The 16,793-nt window shown below is 39.6% G+C and overlaps 1 protein-coding gene across 1 annotated transcript in view; it reads right to left on the reverse strand.

Annotated features, from left to right (window-relative positions):
• Positions 1-2,936: 2,936 nt before the first annotated feature.
• The window catches only part of TRPC6 (transient receptor potential cation channel subfamily C member 6), a gene marked incomplete at both ends in the record, with an annotated part of 99,218 nt that continues 85,361 nt past the window's right edge, over positions 2,937-16,793 (reverse strand). Inside the window, 5 exons of the mRNA XM_084271844.1 lie at positions 2,937-3,088; positions 3,687-3,762; positions 6,034-6,117; positions 13,663-13,866; positions 14,741-14,936. Coding sequence (XP_084127970.1) covers positions 2,937-3,088; positions 3,687-3,762; positions 6,034-6,117; positions 13,663-13,866; positions 14,741-14,936 — 712 coding nt within the window. The remainder of the gene's footprint in view (positions 3,089-3,686; positions 3,763-6,033; positions 6,118-13,662; positions 13,867-14,740; positions 14,937-16,793) is intronic.

The following is a 16,793-nucleotide window of genomic DNA, read 5'->3' on the forward strand; positions in this document are numbered from 1 at the left end:
GATTTTGAGTCTGGTATATTTAATTATTTTTTTTTTAATCAGAATAGTATATTTGGTATTGTGCTCATTTTAAATACTACATTGCTTGTCACACTACATTTGGCAATAGACCTCTTCAAATATATTTAACAAATTGTTCCATGAGTAATAGCTACATATAAAATATCTTCATTGAATTAAAAAAATCCATATGTATTTTCTTCATGAAATACAATATATACACTATGATCTTATAGTTTTAAGGTAAGTCAAAATTTGGGCTTAAAGAAATTCACAGTGTCCATTTTAGCTCTGTAATAAAAATATTCAAATTTAAAAGTGCCTGGATATTAAACTGTGTTTACAGATTTCCTTCCATTGGGTTTATGGAGATTCTACCATCTTCTAGTACTAGACTGCAGATCCAAACTGTATGTTACAAGCAACAAAATTAGAGATTTTTTGATTACTGAAACCAAACATTGACTGTCCTTGTTACCTCAAATTCTGACCTACAGATTTTCCAAAAAGCTTGTCAAATGTGGAAGATCTGTTTGAGCAGTATGGCCTCTTATGCAGTCATTCAATGGAGATGAAGTAAGTGCTCACTGCTTCAAAAACTAAGCCCAAAATACTCAAACAGTAACTCAAAACCGGTAGCCAGCCCAGCCCTGGCCAAGGGAAATGGGTAGGAGCCAGCCAGGAGCCATAAGGCAGTGACAGTAACTTCACACCGCCTTCTAGTCTGAGATCACCCCAACTGCCTTCACTTCCAACACAACAGCTGACACAGAAACCACGGTGTTTCTGCCAAAGACCAACCAGTAGGTCATCTCAGAGTGTGCAGTACCCGCTGCTGACTGCAGCAGGACATTCTGCAGGTTATGAGGTAAGGCTTTTCCACGAGCAAAGGTGAGTTATGAAATCGGCTATTCTGGATCTCATAGTTTTTCAGGCCAGCACACTGTGATTTCTAATACAGACTGCTCTACTACCTTTGAAAATCTCACTTCCTTTCTCCTCCTTCAAAGGAAGAAGCCTTGAAAGTTCTAAACCCTGAGTTCATTATGCCTGAGGCCCACTGGACATGGATTGTCCCACACACTGCATTTGTGGCTAAACGAAGGGGCCAAGCAGAAGACTGAGCAGTTCCACAAACCAGGGCAAATACCCTCTGGGACTGTCAACCTCCACAGCAGCTTCCATTGCTCTCCAGGCAGGACTGAGCATCTCATTACCATCTGCTTCCCTGTGATTTCAAAACCCTCTCTAAACCCCTCTTTTTTCCCTGAAAATGCACAGTGATTTCCCCAACAATTTTTTAAAAAGGGACAATCAGTAAATTCAGCTCAAAACTAACCCAAACCCATTAAAAAATAACCTCCAGCCTAAAAGGGAGAGGCAGAAATGTTCTGATACATTCCAAAATAAATACATTTCACAAAGCTAATTTAAAAGCAATTACTGACAAGCCATTTTCAGCCTTGTTTCCTAAACATACAGACTTGTACGGGTGTGTGAGACATCTGATGTTCCTGCTACAATTTTTCATAGCCCTTTCACTAATCTCAACCAAGCTTAAAGAGGAGCACAGATCGCTCATATAATACATGCTTCCAACAGTCCCAGCATTGGTGATTTTCAGGGGAGAGAAAACCAAATTACTGTATTACAAAAATCAGATGGAATTTCAGCTCCATCTATCCGGAGAGACAAAAACCAGGTGACTGTCCTGAAGGTCTGTATTAGGTGGTCAGTCGCTACCAGCCAGACATGGCATGGGTTACCTCTCATCCAGGTAAACACACTGGAGACACAAAAACATACTGCAGTGAGCAGGGCGGGAGGGTTGGAGGCTCTTGATGGTAACATGGAGTAAAGGTTCTGCACTGAAGGAGTTCTGGGGAATCCAGCACAGGAACCAAGTTTTCTCTGGTGGAACAAAGTACAAGGGATGCAAATCCATAGATAACAGTTTCATCAACTTTTGGAGCAACATGTTTTCATTTGCTAAGGATAGATCTAAACAAAATTCAGCAATGCAAACAAGTTTAACTATGGGAAAACATGGTCCCTAATGCATGACATTCCCAGAGTTCAGAGAGAGGTTTTAGAGCTAACATGTCAGTATCTTCCACCTTAAATAAACATGCTACCAGCTTTACATTCAAACTCCTTCCCTGCAGTATGCAGGTTTTATTTCAAGACATAAAAGCTGGAGAACTTGGGAATTCTGGATCAGATTAGGATTTCACAGATTAATTATTATGGATTAAAGGGATTTTCTTCAGGCCTCAGTGATAGCTTTTCAATAAACTCGGTGAAAAATATTTCTTTCTTAATACTTTCAGGATAGTTCAGTGGTGACAGGGGTAAGTAAGGAAGAGTGTAACACAGTGTTCTGAATATTCTGCTATCTACCTTGTCAAGAAAATGTTCAAAGAAAGTACTTTACCATCCCATGTATTTTTAAGAAAGGCAGTTAGCTTTTCTTTTCTTATTTTTTGCTGGTTGGGAATGCTTGAAAAATTAAATATTTGGTATAAATACATAAAAGTCTGCAATTTTCCTCTTTTGTTTCACTAAAATATATGTTAAGAATGTCTACAAAAGGAAATTTGCAAAAATAAGCAGTTAATGTAGGAAAAGTTAAATTTATGCATTTAATCTTTCATGACTGGGCTTATCAAGATTCCACTGGAATTCTACAGAGGTAAATTGAATATTAAAATGACCTAAAATTAACTTTTCTTCACAGGTAAAGAATAAATAAATATCTTTACTCAAGTGGTATTTCTACCATAGACACAGAGGATTTGCCACTGTGGTTTTTCAACAAGAATTGGAATGATTTAATTTCTGAATCTCTTGTAGAAATGTGAGCTAGACTTGAGAAAAACAGAAGTATGGCTTTAAGTGAATTGTTAACGTTCTGTTGCATTTCTTAAATGTTCAGGTTATCTCTTGCTTTCTTCTTCCTTGGACTCAATTGACAGTTTTTCCCCAAGTTTTCGTATAAGTTCTGCCAGATCTTCAGAATTCTGGGATTTTTCCTCAAGGAGTTCATAACGGAGACTTGAAATGTCCTGTTTAATTTCCTTCAGTTCACCTGTAAGAGACATTAGAAGATCACACTATTAAAAACAAAGGAAAAAACCCCAGCATACCCAAATATCTCACAGTTATTGTGGGACTTCTCTGGTTTTCTTTGTTGAAGCAGAAGTGCATGTTCTGAGGGCTGTTGGCAAAAGGTGACTTATGGATAGGAATTTGAAGATGCAGCTCAGGAAACAAACAAATCTCAATCTCTCTCTGTAAGAAATCACATCAATTCATAAAATCCGAAGGATCTTTTAGACAGAAGAGAGATCATGCAGATCAAGGCTGCCTGAGTTCTTGTGGCCGGCAACAAGGCCTCCTACTGTCCATAAGAGCGTGGTCTTCTCTTCTTCCTGCTGTACTGTGTCTTTCAAACACCAGAGGGGTACAAACAGAAGACAGCATTCCCATGAAGTACATTCACCATCTATTTCTGGCTATTAAGCCATATGAAAACAAGGCTGAACCATGTGTATCACCATTTATGCATCTCCCACACAAGGGAGAATTCCTGCCAGAGTGCCCCAAACCAGCCACCGCAGTAAATGCAGCTTCCCTATGGGAAATGCATGGGCATTACCACAAGTGGAATTCATCAACATACTCACCTTCATTGACTTCATCACTTTCCTTATCTATCTGAGCTTTCAGTACGTATCTTTTAATGAGACGTTTCATTATTTTCTGCAGAGAAGAAAGAAAGAAAAAAAAAAGAGTTTTAGTAGTTGGCCTTTCTAGTATTGCTGTGAGCTCTGTTATCTCCTGTTGCATTCAGACATTTCAGTATAGGACACATCAGGTTAAAGGAATATAACGTAAAAATCTCTGCTTTCACCTGATATAGGTATTCAGACTGTACTACTCTAGAAAACTAACCACACTATGAATGTGATCATTCACGCTGCCTCATCTACTCCCATGAGAGTGATTAATATAGTTACAGCTTTAATCTCCATGTAGGTGAAACCATCTAGCCCTTATTGCTACCAGAAGAGGATAATGACCCTGATTATCAGTGGTAATTGCTAAACCCTTTTGCAATTGGCTTATGCTAATCCTTTTTTTTTTTAATATTTTATGTGATAAGTTATCTTTTCCCAACATAAAGCTTATAGAAAATGGGACCCATATTCTAAAAGTCATTTAATCACCTCGCAGGGACTCATCTAACCAAATACAGAACAAACGTATCTGTGGCAGTCACCTTTAACTCCCTCTGTGGAGACCAAGAGCAAACTTGAGGGGAGAGTTCATCAGAGACTGCTAAAATTGATCCAACAAATCACATCATTACAGGGGCTAGCCTCTCTGCAAAAAATAAAGGGAACCTAGGACAGCAAATTTAGATGCAAATTTTACTTTTCCAGGAAAAATTAATTCTGCCTCTGATTCTCTACTTGAATAAGAACAAGGTATCTAACTACCTTTGGGGTTTTAACTTTGGCTTTAATATTTTCATAGGGCGTAACCCATGAGAACACAATTCTTTTTATTTTTCAATTCCACAATAGAAAATACATGTAGATTTATGTGGCTGCTTCTGTGTCCACAGTAATAGGTGGCTGCAAAGTGAATCATGTCAGGGTTGTGGTTCCAGACTATCACTCCAGTCACGCTTGGAAGGTCAGCTGCTGTACTGTTTATTCCAATAAACCCCAAATGTTTCAAACAGAAAGCCACACATCCTCATGTTTATGGGTTAAAATTGTAATTGTTATATCTATCACTGCATCATAATGAAATCATCTGTGAAAAGGCAGAGGTTTTGGAACAGACTTGTACAGACACTGCATAATGTAGACATGATGCAGAGCTAGCCTGCCCAAGGGGAAAAACTTAGTTTTGTCTTATGATTAAAAAAGGGATACTTAATTCCCCCACATTTTCTATAGCTTTTTGCATTCAGATGATCTTGGTCTAATGCTGTCATAGTTTTGCATGGACAGATCCTGGTGGAGGAGGGGGGGCTGCAGCGGTGGCTTCTGCAAGAAGCAGCAGGAAGCTCTCTGCAGGCTTGGCAGAGCCGACTCAAGGACGGAGTCGTTGCTGACCAAGGCTGAGCCCATCAGCGATGGTCACAGCACCTCTGAGAATCACATTTAGGAGAAAAAACCCACTAGCAGCGGCTTTTTGCCACCAGAGAAGGGAGTGAGAACATGTAAGGAACTGTGCAGACACCAAGACCAGGGAAGAAGGAGAAGGGTGAAGTTGAGGCACTCCAGGTGCTGGAGAGAGACTCCCCTGCAGCCCATGGAGAAGACCATGGTGAAGCAGGTTGTCCCCTGTAGCCCATGGCTAATGATGGGGAGCAGAGGTCTCATAAGATAATTCCCAGAGTCAAACCACCACTGCCCAAGCAGCTCTTGCCTGTTCATTTCCTCCTGCTTTGTAGTGTTACAGGAAGGAAAGGAGCAGCTTCTGGACCAAACCAGCTGGGCTTGCTGTGGACTCTACTGGCTTTCTTTATGCTTGACTGCACAAAGTCTTGCTGCAAACTGTTCAGGAGGCAAAAAATAACCAGACTATATTGATGGCATAGAGGCTGAAAGATATTACATTGTTTGAGGTGTCAGAATACAGCGACACAGCATAATATGCTAACTGCTTCAGGAGTGAGAAGATTTTGCATTTCCTTTTAGTTTTCTGAATTTTCACTGTGCTGTTGAGGAATCAACTTATCTCTAAAATTAAAAACATTCTTCAAACACTTTAAAATATTGTACTATCAGGGCAGCATTTAAGAAACAAAGAGGAGACAAAAACACCCTCAGATTATACTGCAAATACCTAAATCACTGCATTAATTTCTGATCTATACAAGGTCTGTGGCTTTGTTCTTAATTCACGTTGTTTAACATAAATTCAAAACTGTCCTCATGCTGTCAGTCTGACCTGTCATCTGATCTGCCAGTTCTACTGCTGCTTGATTTTGTTTTAAAATAAACTGGGGTTTACCTGGTATTGCCTTGGAGGGTTGTTTAAACTGTTTAAGTGGATTTCATCTGAGCTTCTTATACTTGATTGCTTCCTCTGGCCAAGCTGAAATGGAAACACTACTTATAGTACAAAATAAATAGAAGAACAATATAGTGAAATTCCTCATGACAGAACATTACCTGTTAAGCTCAATTTGGGGAGTATTACATTACTGTGGTAAATTCTCCTACCTATGCAGAATGTCATCACAAGAGCTGAAACAACCCCCCTTCAGACTGCGGTGTAGGTAAGTGAGGACTGGGAGGTCTTCTTGTACTATGCCTCTCCCCTGCCCCTGACACGCTCAAGAGACCAGAGCAGAGCTGTAGGTTTTCCCTCATGCCTCAGGTGCACAGGAGGTGGATCCAGGTCAGGAGGAAGGCAGCACCACTGCAGCACAGCTTTATAGGCAATGAATGAAGGAGACTCAGGGCAGGGTGTGGGAGAAGCCAAGGAAGGAGGACAGCGTTCTTGGAAGGCAGCGTTCTCCCCTTCCTTTCTTTCACAGCACTTGCCCTTACCTAATGTGACCTCCACTACCACAAAGTGCACGAGCAGTTTCCTTTCCCTTGGCTTGCACTAATGGGTGAAAGTAATTGGTTATGCAGCTCATGCCAAGGACCACAACATTATCAACTGACATTTCTGAGTAGCACCTTCTTTACTACACATGCAGAAGAAAAGGACATCACTGCCTGATGAAACACCGAGGATGCAGTCTGCAGGCCTCTTTACTGGTTTACATCTTTGAGATGGACTAAAGCATCACAAAACAGTGAACTGAGACTCCAGCTGATTGACCAGGCTGCAGTAAGAGTGAATAGCGACCAAATAAAATGAAAGATACTACTTTAGACTGGTAACAGGGCCAGTCCAATCAGCAATGAGTGCAAGAAATAAAAAAAAAAGTGAGACATAATTGATTAAATGTAAAATATGATTGATCTGGATGAGGAATAGGTGGGACTGTCACTAAAAAGTTAGTTCTTTATGGTTATAAAGGGTCCAATAGAAGCTTTACTGTTTGGAAACACGGGGCTATCAATGCCATGTCTCAGATCTGTGGGCTCAAGGTGTACTTCCAACGGGGTTCTCCATGCTGGCATTCTCCATGTTTTAATGCATTGAGCACCTACACATAAGCAAACTGGGGTACTTTGAAGCCTGGTTAAGTAATATGTGGGATATGCTGGAATATAGTTCGATGGGGAGGAAAGAAGGGGAGGGTTAGATACTGATGTACTGGTATGGCACACATCAAGGGTACTGACAACAGAATGCCTGATGTTAATGAAAGCTAAAGCCTTCATGTAGCCATTTCTGCAACTGAAATCATTACAACCCCTTGAGGTATAATTGTAACTTCTCATGGTTGAACTCTGAAAATAATCAGAAGTAGGAAGATGGAGTATGTGATAAATATTCAACAGATGTAAATTAGAAAATGAAAGCAGATAGGCAGAGAGCTTTACCAGGCCTTTGTTCCAACATACAGGTACTAATAAAAACGCTAACATAAAAAAACTTGAGAATTGTATAGGCATAGAAAGACTGAATGAGCCATCAGATTCAGTGGTTTAACCAGCAACGAGGACATCGACTACATTTCTCAATTCTCTCAGCTGCTGCAGAGCTTGATCCTTAAGAGTCTTCTAGTTTTCCAGCATTCCAAATAACTTTATATTCACTTTAACAGTAAAGCAAGTAAGTCTTAATGAATCTGAAAACAGGGAATAATTTCAATATTTTTACATTTTCTTTAGCATTTGCATAATCATTAAATGATTTGGGTTGGAGGGGCCTTTTAAAGACCACGTAGTCCAACACCCCTGCCATGGACATCTTTCACTGTAGGATCAAGTTTGCACTCTGGTAGTTTTTTCCCAAATAAAATATTACACATTACAAATTATATTAATTTGCAATTAATACATAGTTGACACTGAATTTGGAATTTCTTTTTGTTCTTTAGAAAGATTTGCAGTATCTATATATGCATACTCTTTGAAACACTATATATCTATTCAGACTATATTTATCTGATGAAGCAAAATTAGTGATAGAAGATACATAGAAATATGTAAATATATAACTAATATTTATCTCTAATTAGTCTGAATTTGAATGGAAATTCAATTACAGATGTATAAAAAGGGCAACTTATCATTGCTTTTTCCTGCTTGAATGAAGCTATCTATCTTAAATGTTTCAAACATGTATTAGAAAATATAAGTTCATCTAAATGTTTTGAGTATGTGTCTGATTTATAAAAATAAGCGTGGCTAGGGAGTTAAATGACCATATAATCACCATGTCTTTCAGAGTTTTAGAACTAACAGTATTCTCTTTGGCCTCACCTTTATTACTGGATTGAAAGAGAAAAAAAATCTTCCTGGTTTTCAGCTCCTGTTTTACTAACACACAGTACTGTAGTAGCGTAAGAGGGAGAGTACATACACTTCCTTTGCCATGGCAGAGCAAAGACGCCTTGGCCAAAGCTGTTCTGTGGTGTGAGCTTGAGCTCCAGATGAGTGGCTGGTCTCCCAGCCCTTCTGCTTCTCTGACCTTTTTGGTAGCTGTCGTACCATTCAAGATCCTGTTACTGATCAATTTACATATAACCTACAAACGCATTTAATTGTATTATGTATTTTATTATGTATTTTAACTGTAATCTGTCATGCTGACTACCAGTTTCCAATTTACTTTACATTGGTTCATTTCAAAAGTTAATCCAATGCTTAATTGAAACCTGATTTCCACTTGAAACAGCAAAATTAGTAATATGAGGTGAAATGAGTTAAGTGAGACCCTGCAGATCTGCAAAACCAGACACACTGTAATGCCTTTACCGTAACTTCGACCCTTCAGCTCTCTGTATTTTTTAACAGAACAATGTACTTCTGACTAGCTACAGACAGCACCTTGGAAGGTGGCAGATAAATCCGAAGCATATGACTTCCAGAGGTCTGCTCATGCGTAACAGTAACAGGACAGAACATGTACTGTACCTTGCTGCATGGCCACTTGGTGGCAGAGATTGCCAAGATTTCGTTACAACTTCATTTTTGCACGAAATGCTTAAACTCCTTAAGCACCATGCCCATGAGTTTTTTCTCTCCCCAAAAATTACTGCTAGAGTCAACTCAGCCTGTCACATCAATGGCTGAGCTATAATATATATTTTTAAATATCTATTGAACATCCACACATGAGTAACTGGAAGGGGAAAAAAAATATTTAAATAAAATAATGATATAATCCCTAACACAACTCCTCTGGGGGTGTTGTGTGAAAGAAGAAATGCAGCATACATAGACCACTGCTCTTAGAAAACACCTGATTTTTAAAGTTGCTTCTCATGTCATTGTTCTCTAGTATTACTTAAAATTCAATGCAATGAGAATAGTAATGTGATTACCATCCCTGTTTTGTGTAGCACTTTGTTAACATCTTAAACATTTGTTTTCAGAAGCAGCTGATGACTCTGAATGCCAATTAATTGTATGCATTTGGATGAGAAGGGAGGGTTCTGAGTAAATGACTGAGCTCCCATAAGCAGAGGCCACTTGCAAAATTTAGAGACACTGTTTTATACTAAGGGATAAATGTTAACATATTTTTTATTGTCTGAGTGAAGGCTTAAAGCTTATTTCTATTCTGAAGGGCCACGTTTTCAGAAAATGCCTTAAATATATCATCTGACATTATAGGTTTTTAGTTCACGAGGCTGAACAAGTTCTGTGACTCTTAAACCATAAACTTTCTTATTCACAAGGCAATTATTTCAATTTAGAAATAAAGTTCAAAGTAGGTTTCTTTAAAACTCTCCATTTTCTTAATTTATTTCTTCCTCTTTTGGTTTGAATTTCTTCTTCACTTGATATTTAAAACACCAATTCTAGCCTGAAACAGAAGAAAACTGTCTGTTTTACTGAACAGCCTGAAAGAAATCATTACAGCCTTTATCATTATATGTAGATATGTCTCAAGAAATTAGTTTCTGGCATGCCACACTTTGAACACAGCTATGCAAATCATTCTCCACTTAGCACTGAGGGCATCTGCCTTCATTTTCTGCAAGCAGTAATCAGGGCAGAGCTGGCTCCAGGGGCAGAATCTCCCCACTTCCCATCCTAATTCTTGTCTTTACACCCTGCCCGGTGCTGCTGCTGCTTTTGGGCTAAGATGATGCAGGCTCTGCAGGAGAAAAACCCACAGGCTGGGGATGAATCAGTCAGCTCGAGTGGGTGTTGACATTTCTGGGTACCACAATGCAATGTCCTCCATCAGTAAACATTTTGTGTCCTCCCAACTAGGACCTGCACCAGAGCAGCTGTCTAGGCACAGAGAATGGTCTGGGGACAATAGCTTGCAACAACCCCTGTTTTGAGAGGAAAACTACCTAAACAGGAGCAAGCCATTCCTGGACTGGTCCCAGTGCCCAAAGAAGTTCCCTGTCAAATTTTAATTTACTAGCACAGCCAAAGCCACCAAGTCTTCAGTCTGGCCTTGCCAAATCTCTTCTTATCTTTACACAGCTCACTGCATTTATAGCAGCTCCTTGCACAAGTAGCTCCTTGCTCAGCAGTCACAGCACCACCAATCTGCTCACCACAGGATGAGTCCAAAGCCAAAGCCCAAAAAGCCTAAGGATACCTTCAAGACAATACCAAGATACAGCCTCAACAATAACCAATCAACAGTGGGCCAAAACGTGACACAAAAATACAGTTAATTTTTAGAAGTGTGAATGGTGGCAGCAACTGATAGATTCAGATAAAGTCAGCTCCACAGGATGTGGTGGTCCAAAAGGTAAGTAAAAACGTAACCATCTGGCAGGATCAGTCCCCCTGCTGGAAAAGCTTGAGGAATGAATAGATGTGACTCAGCTGCTCTGTATTTTTCAGGGTAAAAGTGTTTTGTGTTGTTTTTTGTTTTTTTTTTTTTTCCTTTTAATTTGATTTGCAGTTTTATAGCTTCTCTGGCTGGAGAATAAGCACATTTCACTTAGTATTAGCTATACTACAACCTGCAGTGAGTGGAAAGCATTAATATTTGAAGACTAATTCCAGTAGGGATAAATCTGATAAAAGATGTTGCATCCTTACAGCTGTTTTTCAGGGGGACTGCTGTAACAGCACACACAATTATTTCTCTTTTATCTAGAACTGGTAACTACCACAATTTCACTTTGTAGCCATCTGAAGCACTAGGTTTGAATGTAATTTTGGAAAAGACTGGTAAAAATCCAGTTTCATTCCTTACTGTGTAAGAATGGGATTTTTAAGAGTACCAGTTCTATGGAAACATACATTTAATTTTAAAGTCATTAAAAATAAGCCTCTAACTTCTGTGCTTTTCAAAGTCACAAATCAAGTGAATTAGAAAGAAACATCCTTGGATTTGTTACCTCTCACCATCACTCAATTTGAAGTTTATATGCTTCTCCTTAAAGTCATGATTTTTCAGTGATGATTTTATCACTCACAGAAGTTGTGAAATCAATCTGCAGCATACAGCTTGATTAAAAGTTTTGCAAATGTCAGAGTCATTAAAATCTTGAGCAAATGCAGTGCCACTTCTGTCGGGGCTGTGAAATGCTAGAAAAATTACTGGTAGCACATATGAGAAATCTGAAGTTAATAACAATCTTGACTTTGGTGAGGGTTTGTAATATCTGTTTGTTTTTATAGACTATTATGAACTTAACCAGAGGCAGAGGATTGACAGAGGCACTGTATTCTTCCCTATAGCTCCACTTTTCCTTCTAGGATTGCAATCAGTTCTGTTTCTCTTTTCATCTGGTAACTATGATGGAAAAAGTCCATGCCACATTGACAACAGGGAGCTTACAGACCCATGTAAATTCTTTACTGGCCTCCAGGCTTATGAGTAATCACACCTGACTACAGGCTCAAGAACTCCTAATGTTGAACAGGCCTCTGCTCCGACTGCTGCTATTTTAACAAAGATCCTTCCACATTAAAATTTCCATAAATGACACATTTGTTTCTGCCACCACGACAAAACAAACCTGTAAGTTCTTTGTTTGTGTGAATGTTCCCATATGCTCACCTTTCCACTCGCTACGTCAGATCAGTTGTCTTGCAAAGTTCTTCTTCCCTAACGTGTTACAACAGTGCCAGTTTTTACACTTCCAGCACCACCTAACACCATGTGCTATGCACCGTGTTCTCCTAAAGCAATTAATTTGATTTGTACTAAAGACACTGCAAGAAAAAACTATAAACTCTTTAAATAATACAGCAAGAGATCAACTCAAGTGCTTTTTACTGTACTTGTCTTGTAAATAAAACAGATAAAAGAATGCTTTACAATAAGATACATTTTTGGTGGAAGCAGAGACAGGCTACAAAGGGGGAATTTAGAAACTAAGCCCAGGCATGACTGTGGTGGGAGGAAGGACAAAGCTCACCTTAAGCTGACATTTGCAAGGGCAGTAAGAAGAGCTTCTACAGCTCAACAGCAGTATAAGGCTGAAGAAGGGAAATGTGGGCCTGTTGTTTGGTGGGGCAGGGGACTTAGTGACAGGAGACCTGGGTTAGGCTGAGGGACTTGATGCTTTCTTTACCTCATGCTTCACCAACAATCATCCAAAGGCAACACAGTGGTTAGAGTCCTCTTGGAGAATGTTTTTGGGTAACTGGAAGAGCAGACGGTGACTGGGAACAGTAAATGTGGGTTTATGAAGAGTAAAACCTGTCTGACTGGACAGATGGCCTTCTGAGATAAAATGACTGGGGGTATTGAAGCACACTCCTGCAAAGTTTGCAGACAAAGCCAAACTAGGGGGGTGGGAAACTGGTAGGCTTGAGGACACCACCCAGGAGGATATGGCTGACAGGAGCCATGTGAGTTTCAATAAGGATAAACGGGAAGGAGTAACTCTTTCAACAGCACAGGGTGGGGACTGGCTGGCTCTGGAGCAGCACTGCAAAAAGGGACCTAGGGGACATGGTGCACAGTGAGAAAGATCATAAAACTGCATCAGGTTCAGCAGAGATGTTTGGAGCAGGAGCACTTGCCCTGTGAAAAGACATTGGGGAATCTAGGCTTGTTCAGTCTTAGGCAGAGCTCTTCATAGTGCTGCAGGACAGAAGGATGAGAGACAATGGGCAAATTCAAACAAGAGGTAGATGACATTTTTTTCCTCACAAGGGAGAGTCATGTGGTGGCACATGCTGCCCAGAGAGGTTGTGCAGTCTTGGAGGTTTTCAAGACCTGACTGGATGAAGCCCTGAGCAACCTGGCCTGGCCTCAGAATTGACCCTGCTGTGAGCAGGAGGTTGGATCAGAAACCTCTTGAAGTCCCTCCCAGTCAGAGTTATTCTCGGATTCTGTGACAAGAAGCAGGAAGAACTGTGAATTTGCAATGGTATTTTTGACTTTACTCATTACAGATGCAGACAAACATCTATAGTAAAAAAAAAAGCAAGAATTTCAGCCTGTATGTAGTGACTGACTTCAGTATGGACTAAGTGTATTAGGAAATTAATCAGAAAAACAGGAAAACAAGAAAAAAATGAAGTTAACATTGGTTTAATCTTTTAAAATTAGCAGTCAGTATACACATTGTACAATTACCTTGTTCATCTCTGCATCTTCCTGGAAGCTTTTCTTTTGGCACAGAAATGGTTTTGAAATCCATTTTTTGATTCTGAGTAAGAGATAGAGCAATGATTTGGGGCTTGGCACTAAGTTGAAGGGTACTGGGAGTGTTCTCCCTTCTTCAAAGTAAGAAAACCAAAGTTTAGCCCTTGCAAATTTCCATTCTACATCAGCATCATCCTGTAAAAAAAAAAAAAAAAGAATTAACTGTTAATACCACCTTGACTATTAAAGATGCTTTAGCTAACCTTTATAATGTGTGAAAACTAAATTTCACTGAATGGAATTGTCCTTATTAATCAAATTTAAATAGTGCAATTACAGAACAACAAACTGCATTCTATGCAAACATTGCTTACTCCAGAGTGAGTGCTAATAGTCTGCTCAAGCTGGACAACACTACAGCCCCAAACCAGAGCTCAGAACTTGGGAACAGAGCAGTATCAAGCAACCTGAGTCTGCTGCTTTGTGGCAAGGGTGCCACCTGGGAAAGGCTGAGATTGCTCCTGGAGAGCTGCTTCCTTTTTTTCTTTTCCCCCTAAACAGTAATAATGATTTAGCCCTTTGTCTTCCATGGCACATAAAAGTTCATGCTGATTTTCAGTAGCCCTGCTGATTACTTTGTCAAGTAAAATGATGTTCACTGAAGAGGACTAGAGCAACAGTTGCATGGATAAAACAGCATGTTGTAGACTTACTTGCAAGATCAGCAGGCATAGGAAGTAAGAACACCCTTGCAACAAGAGGGACACTACTCAAACTATAACTACAAATGAGGCAAATGAATGATTCACGAAGTCACACAACGTAGCCCATCCTCTTCAGGAACGTAACACAGTTCTACACCAGTTTCTTAGTCCAGTGTAGTTCTTACTATTGCAAGTACATGCAGCTGGGTAGTTTCCAGGTATTTTATAATAAAAATGTACAGTGGAATTTTCTGATAATGCATTCCAAAGCCTGTTATTTTTCTATGATGTCCACAAAAAGTACTGTCCAGGAGATTTACAAACATTAGTTGTGACAGTAAATGTGGTAGTTTCGTAGTACTTACCTCAATTTCCTGGAATGAACTGTTGATCATTGCGATAAGCATGTTCAGTAAGACAATGACCATGGTAACATTATAGACTCCATAAAGGACATAACCAATATTTTCAATAAATTTGTGTTTATAATTAATGACAACTGATTTAACTTCTGAGAGTCCAAATATAGCCCAGAACAATGTCTTGAAACTTTCTTCAACACTAAAAGGAGAAATTGGACACATGCATATGTTATAGAAGAAAGGCTGCATATTCTTATTGTATAAATTGCCAGATATAATTTTTATACAAAGTTTTCCATTATCACAACACAGGACACTATCATTGTGGAATTACGCAGAACAAGACGACTATTTAATTTCATAGGTACAGACTGTTTCCTGGTATAAGTTTTCTAATACTTAGGACTGACCCAAAACGCATCTGATTCAGTTTAGAAATGGTGAGTATGTCCTAAAATAGACTATTACAATGACTTACTCGTTAACTACTTTAATCTACACACTAAATGCTTGTTGGTAATGTGAATGTAAAGAATGTTCCACCTGTTTGAAGACATATTTTCTCCTGCTTTGAACTGATCTGTTTCCCATATCCCAAAATGCAAGTAGTATTGCAAAGTACATTTTATATTTTATTGTCCCATGTTATTGTTAAGAAAAGATTTTATTGTCCTGTTATTTTAAAAAGTTAAAACAAATTTGTGATTTTCAGGTGTGAATTTGCTTCTCTGCTTGTAATATTTTATAAGTATTCTGTCTGTGAGTGTAGTTTTATGTACTGTATCTATTATGTGAACTTAACAATAAATAAAGAAGTAATAACAAGTTTTTTTCTCTTGTCCACGTTTGTTCTCTGGCTGAATATACTTCATAACAGCTATAGCTTGAATCACATCACAGACAGAAATTGAGTGGGTAAGGGGTGCAGAGCGTGGAAAAGAATTAGTTTCCACTTAAAGGATTTATCCTAAAATCATATAAAAATGAGAGGTATGACAAATGTATACCAAATAACCCCTGACATAAATTCAGAATTTGTCTTTTTATGGTGGGAGATGAAAAAAAAGAATATCCAAGAAAACAAAGAGTAAAAAAAAAACCCAAAATCAAACCAATCCAAACATGGGAATCTATTTTCTCCTCTCAAGGTTCTTGCCACTGGAAATTATGGAGGCACAGAGGTTAAAATAGGGATCAGAGGGGTTTTTGACTGGAAAGAATACACAGTTATCTGAATTAAATGGCAAGTATTTTAGAATGTGTATGACACTAGTGATTAGCCTGATTCAATTACAGATGACAGCAGCAGCTGATAGAGTAATCAGCCCTGCTCCCACATGCTGCAGGGAGCTGCCACGCTGTGTTCTGAAGTGCCAGCACTGACCACCCTTGCAGGCAGGATGCTGTCCTGCAGGCTCAAGGTCTGACCCAGACTATGTCCCAAAGTCCCCAGACAGGTCACCCAATGTATGTGACCTGTGCTGCATAAAGCATCTGAGGTATTTCTGTTTATTCATAAGCCTCCCCAGCCTAATGCAGCCCAAGAGGCTGTTGGGCTGCTTTGTCACAAGGGCACACTGCTGGCTCATAGTCAACTTGGTGTTCATCAGGACTCCCAGGTCCTTTTCTTCCAAGCTGCCTCCCAGCTGGTCACCCCAGCCTGTCCTGGTGCCTGGGGTTATTCTTCCCCAGGGGCAGGACGTGGTATTTCCCTGTGTTGAACTTCACAAGGTCTGTGTTGGCTCATTTCTCCAGACTGTTTAGGTCCTTCTGTGTGGCATCACAATGAGCTGGCCTATCAGTTACACTTGTTCATCCATACAAGCCTCCTGACACCGTTGAGTGATTTTCTGCCCACTGAGATGGCCTAATCTTGAGTGTTGAAAAGGCAATTCTTGAAAATCAACCAACTTCCCTGGACTCCCCTCTTCAGAGCCTTATAAGATTCCTGAACAGCCCAAAGTCTGTTCTCCTGAAGTCCATGGCTGTGGTCTTGTTATTTGCCTTGTTCTCTCAGCAACCTGAACTCCATCATTTCATGGTCAGCCAAGGCTGT

The sequence above is a fragment of the Gallinula chloropus genome, assembly GCF_964237585.1.
Source record: "Gallinula chloropus genome assembly, chromosome: 1".
In the NCBI taxonomy this organism is placed as follows: domain Eukaryota; kingdom Metazoa; phylum Chordata; class Aves; order Gruiformes; family Rallidae; genus Gallinula; species Gallinula chloropus.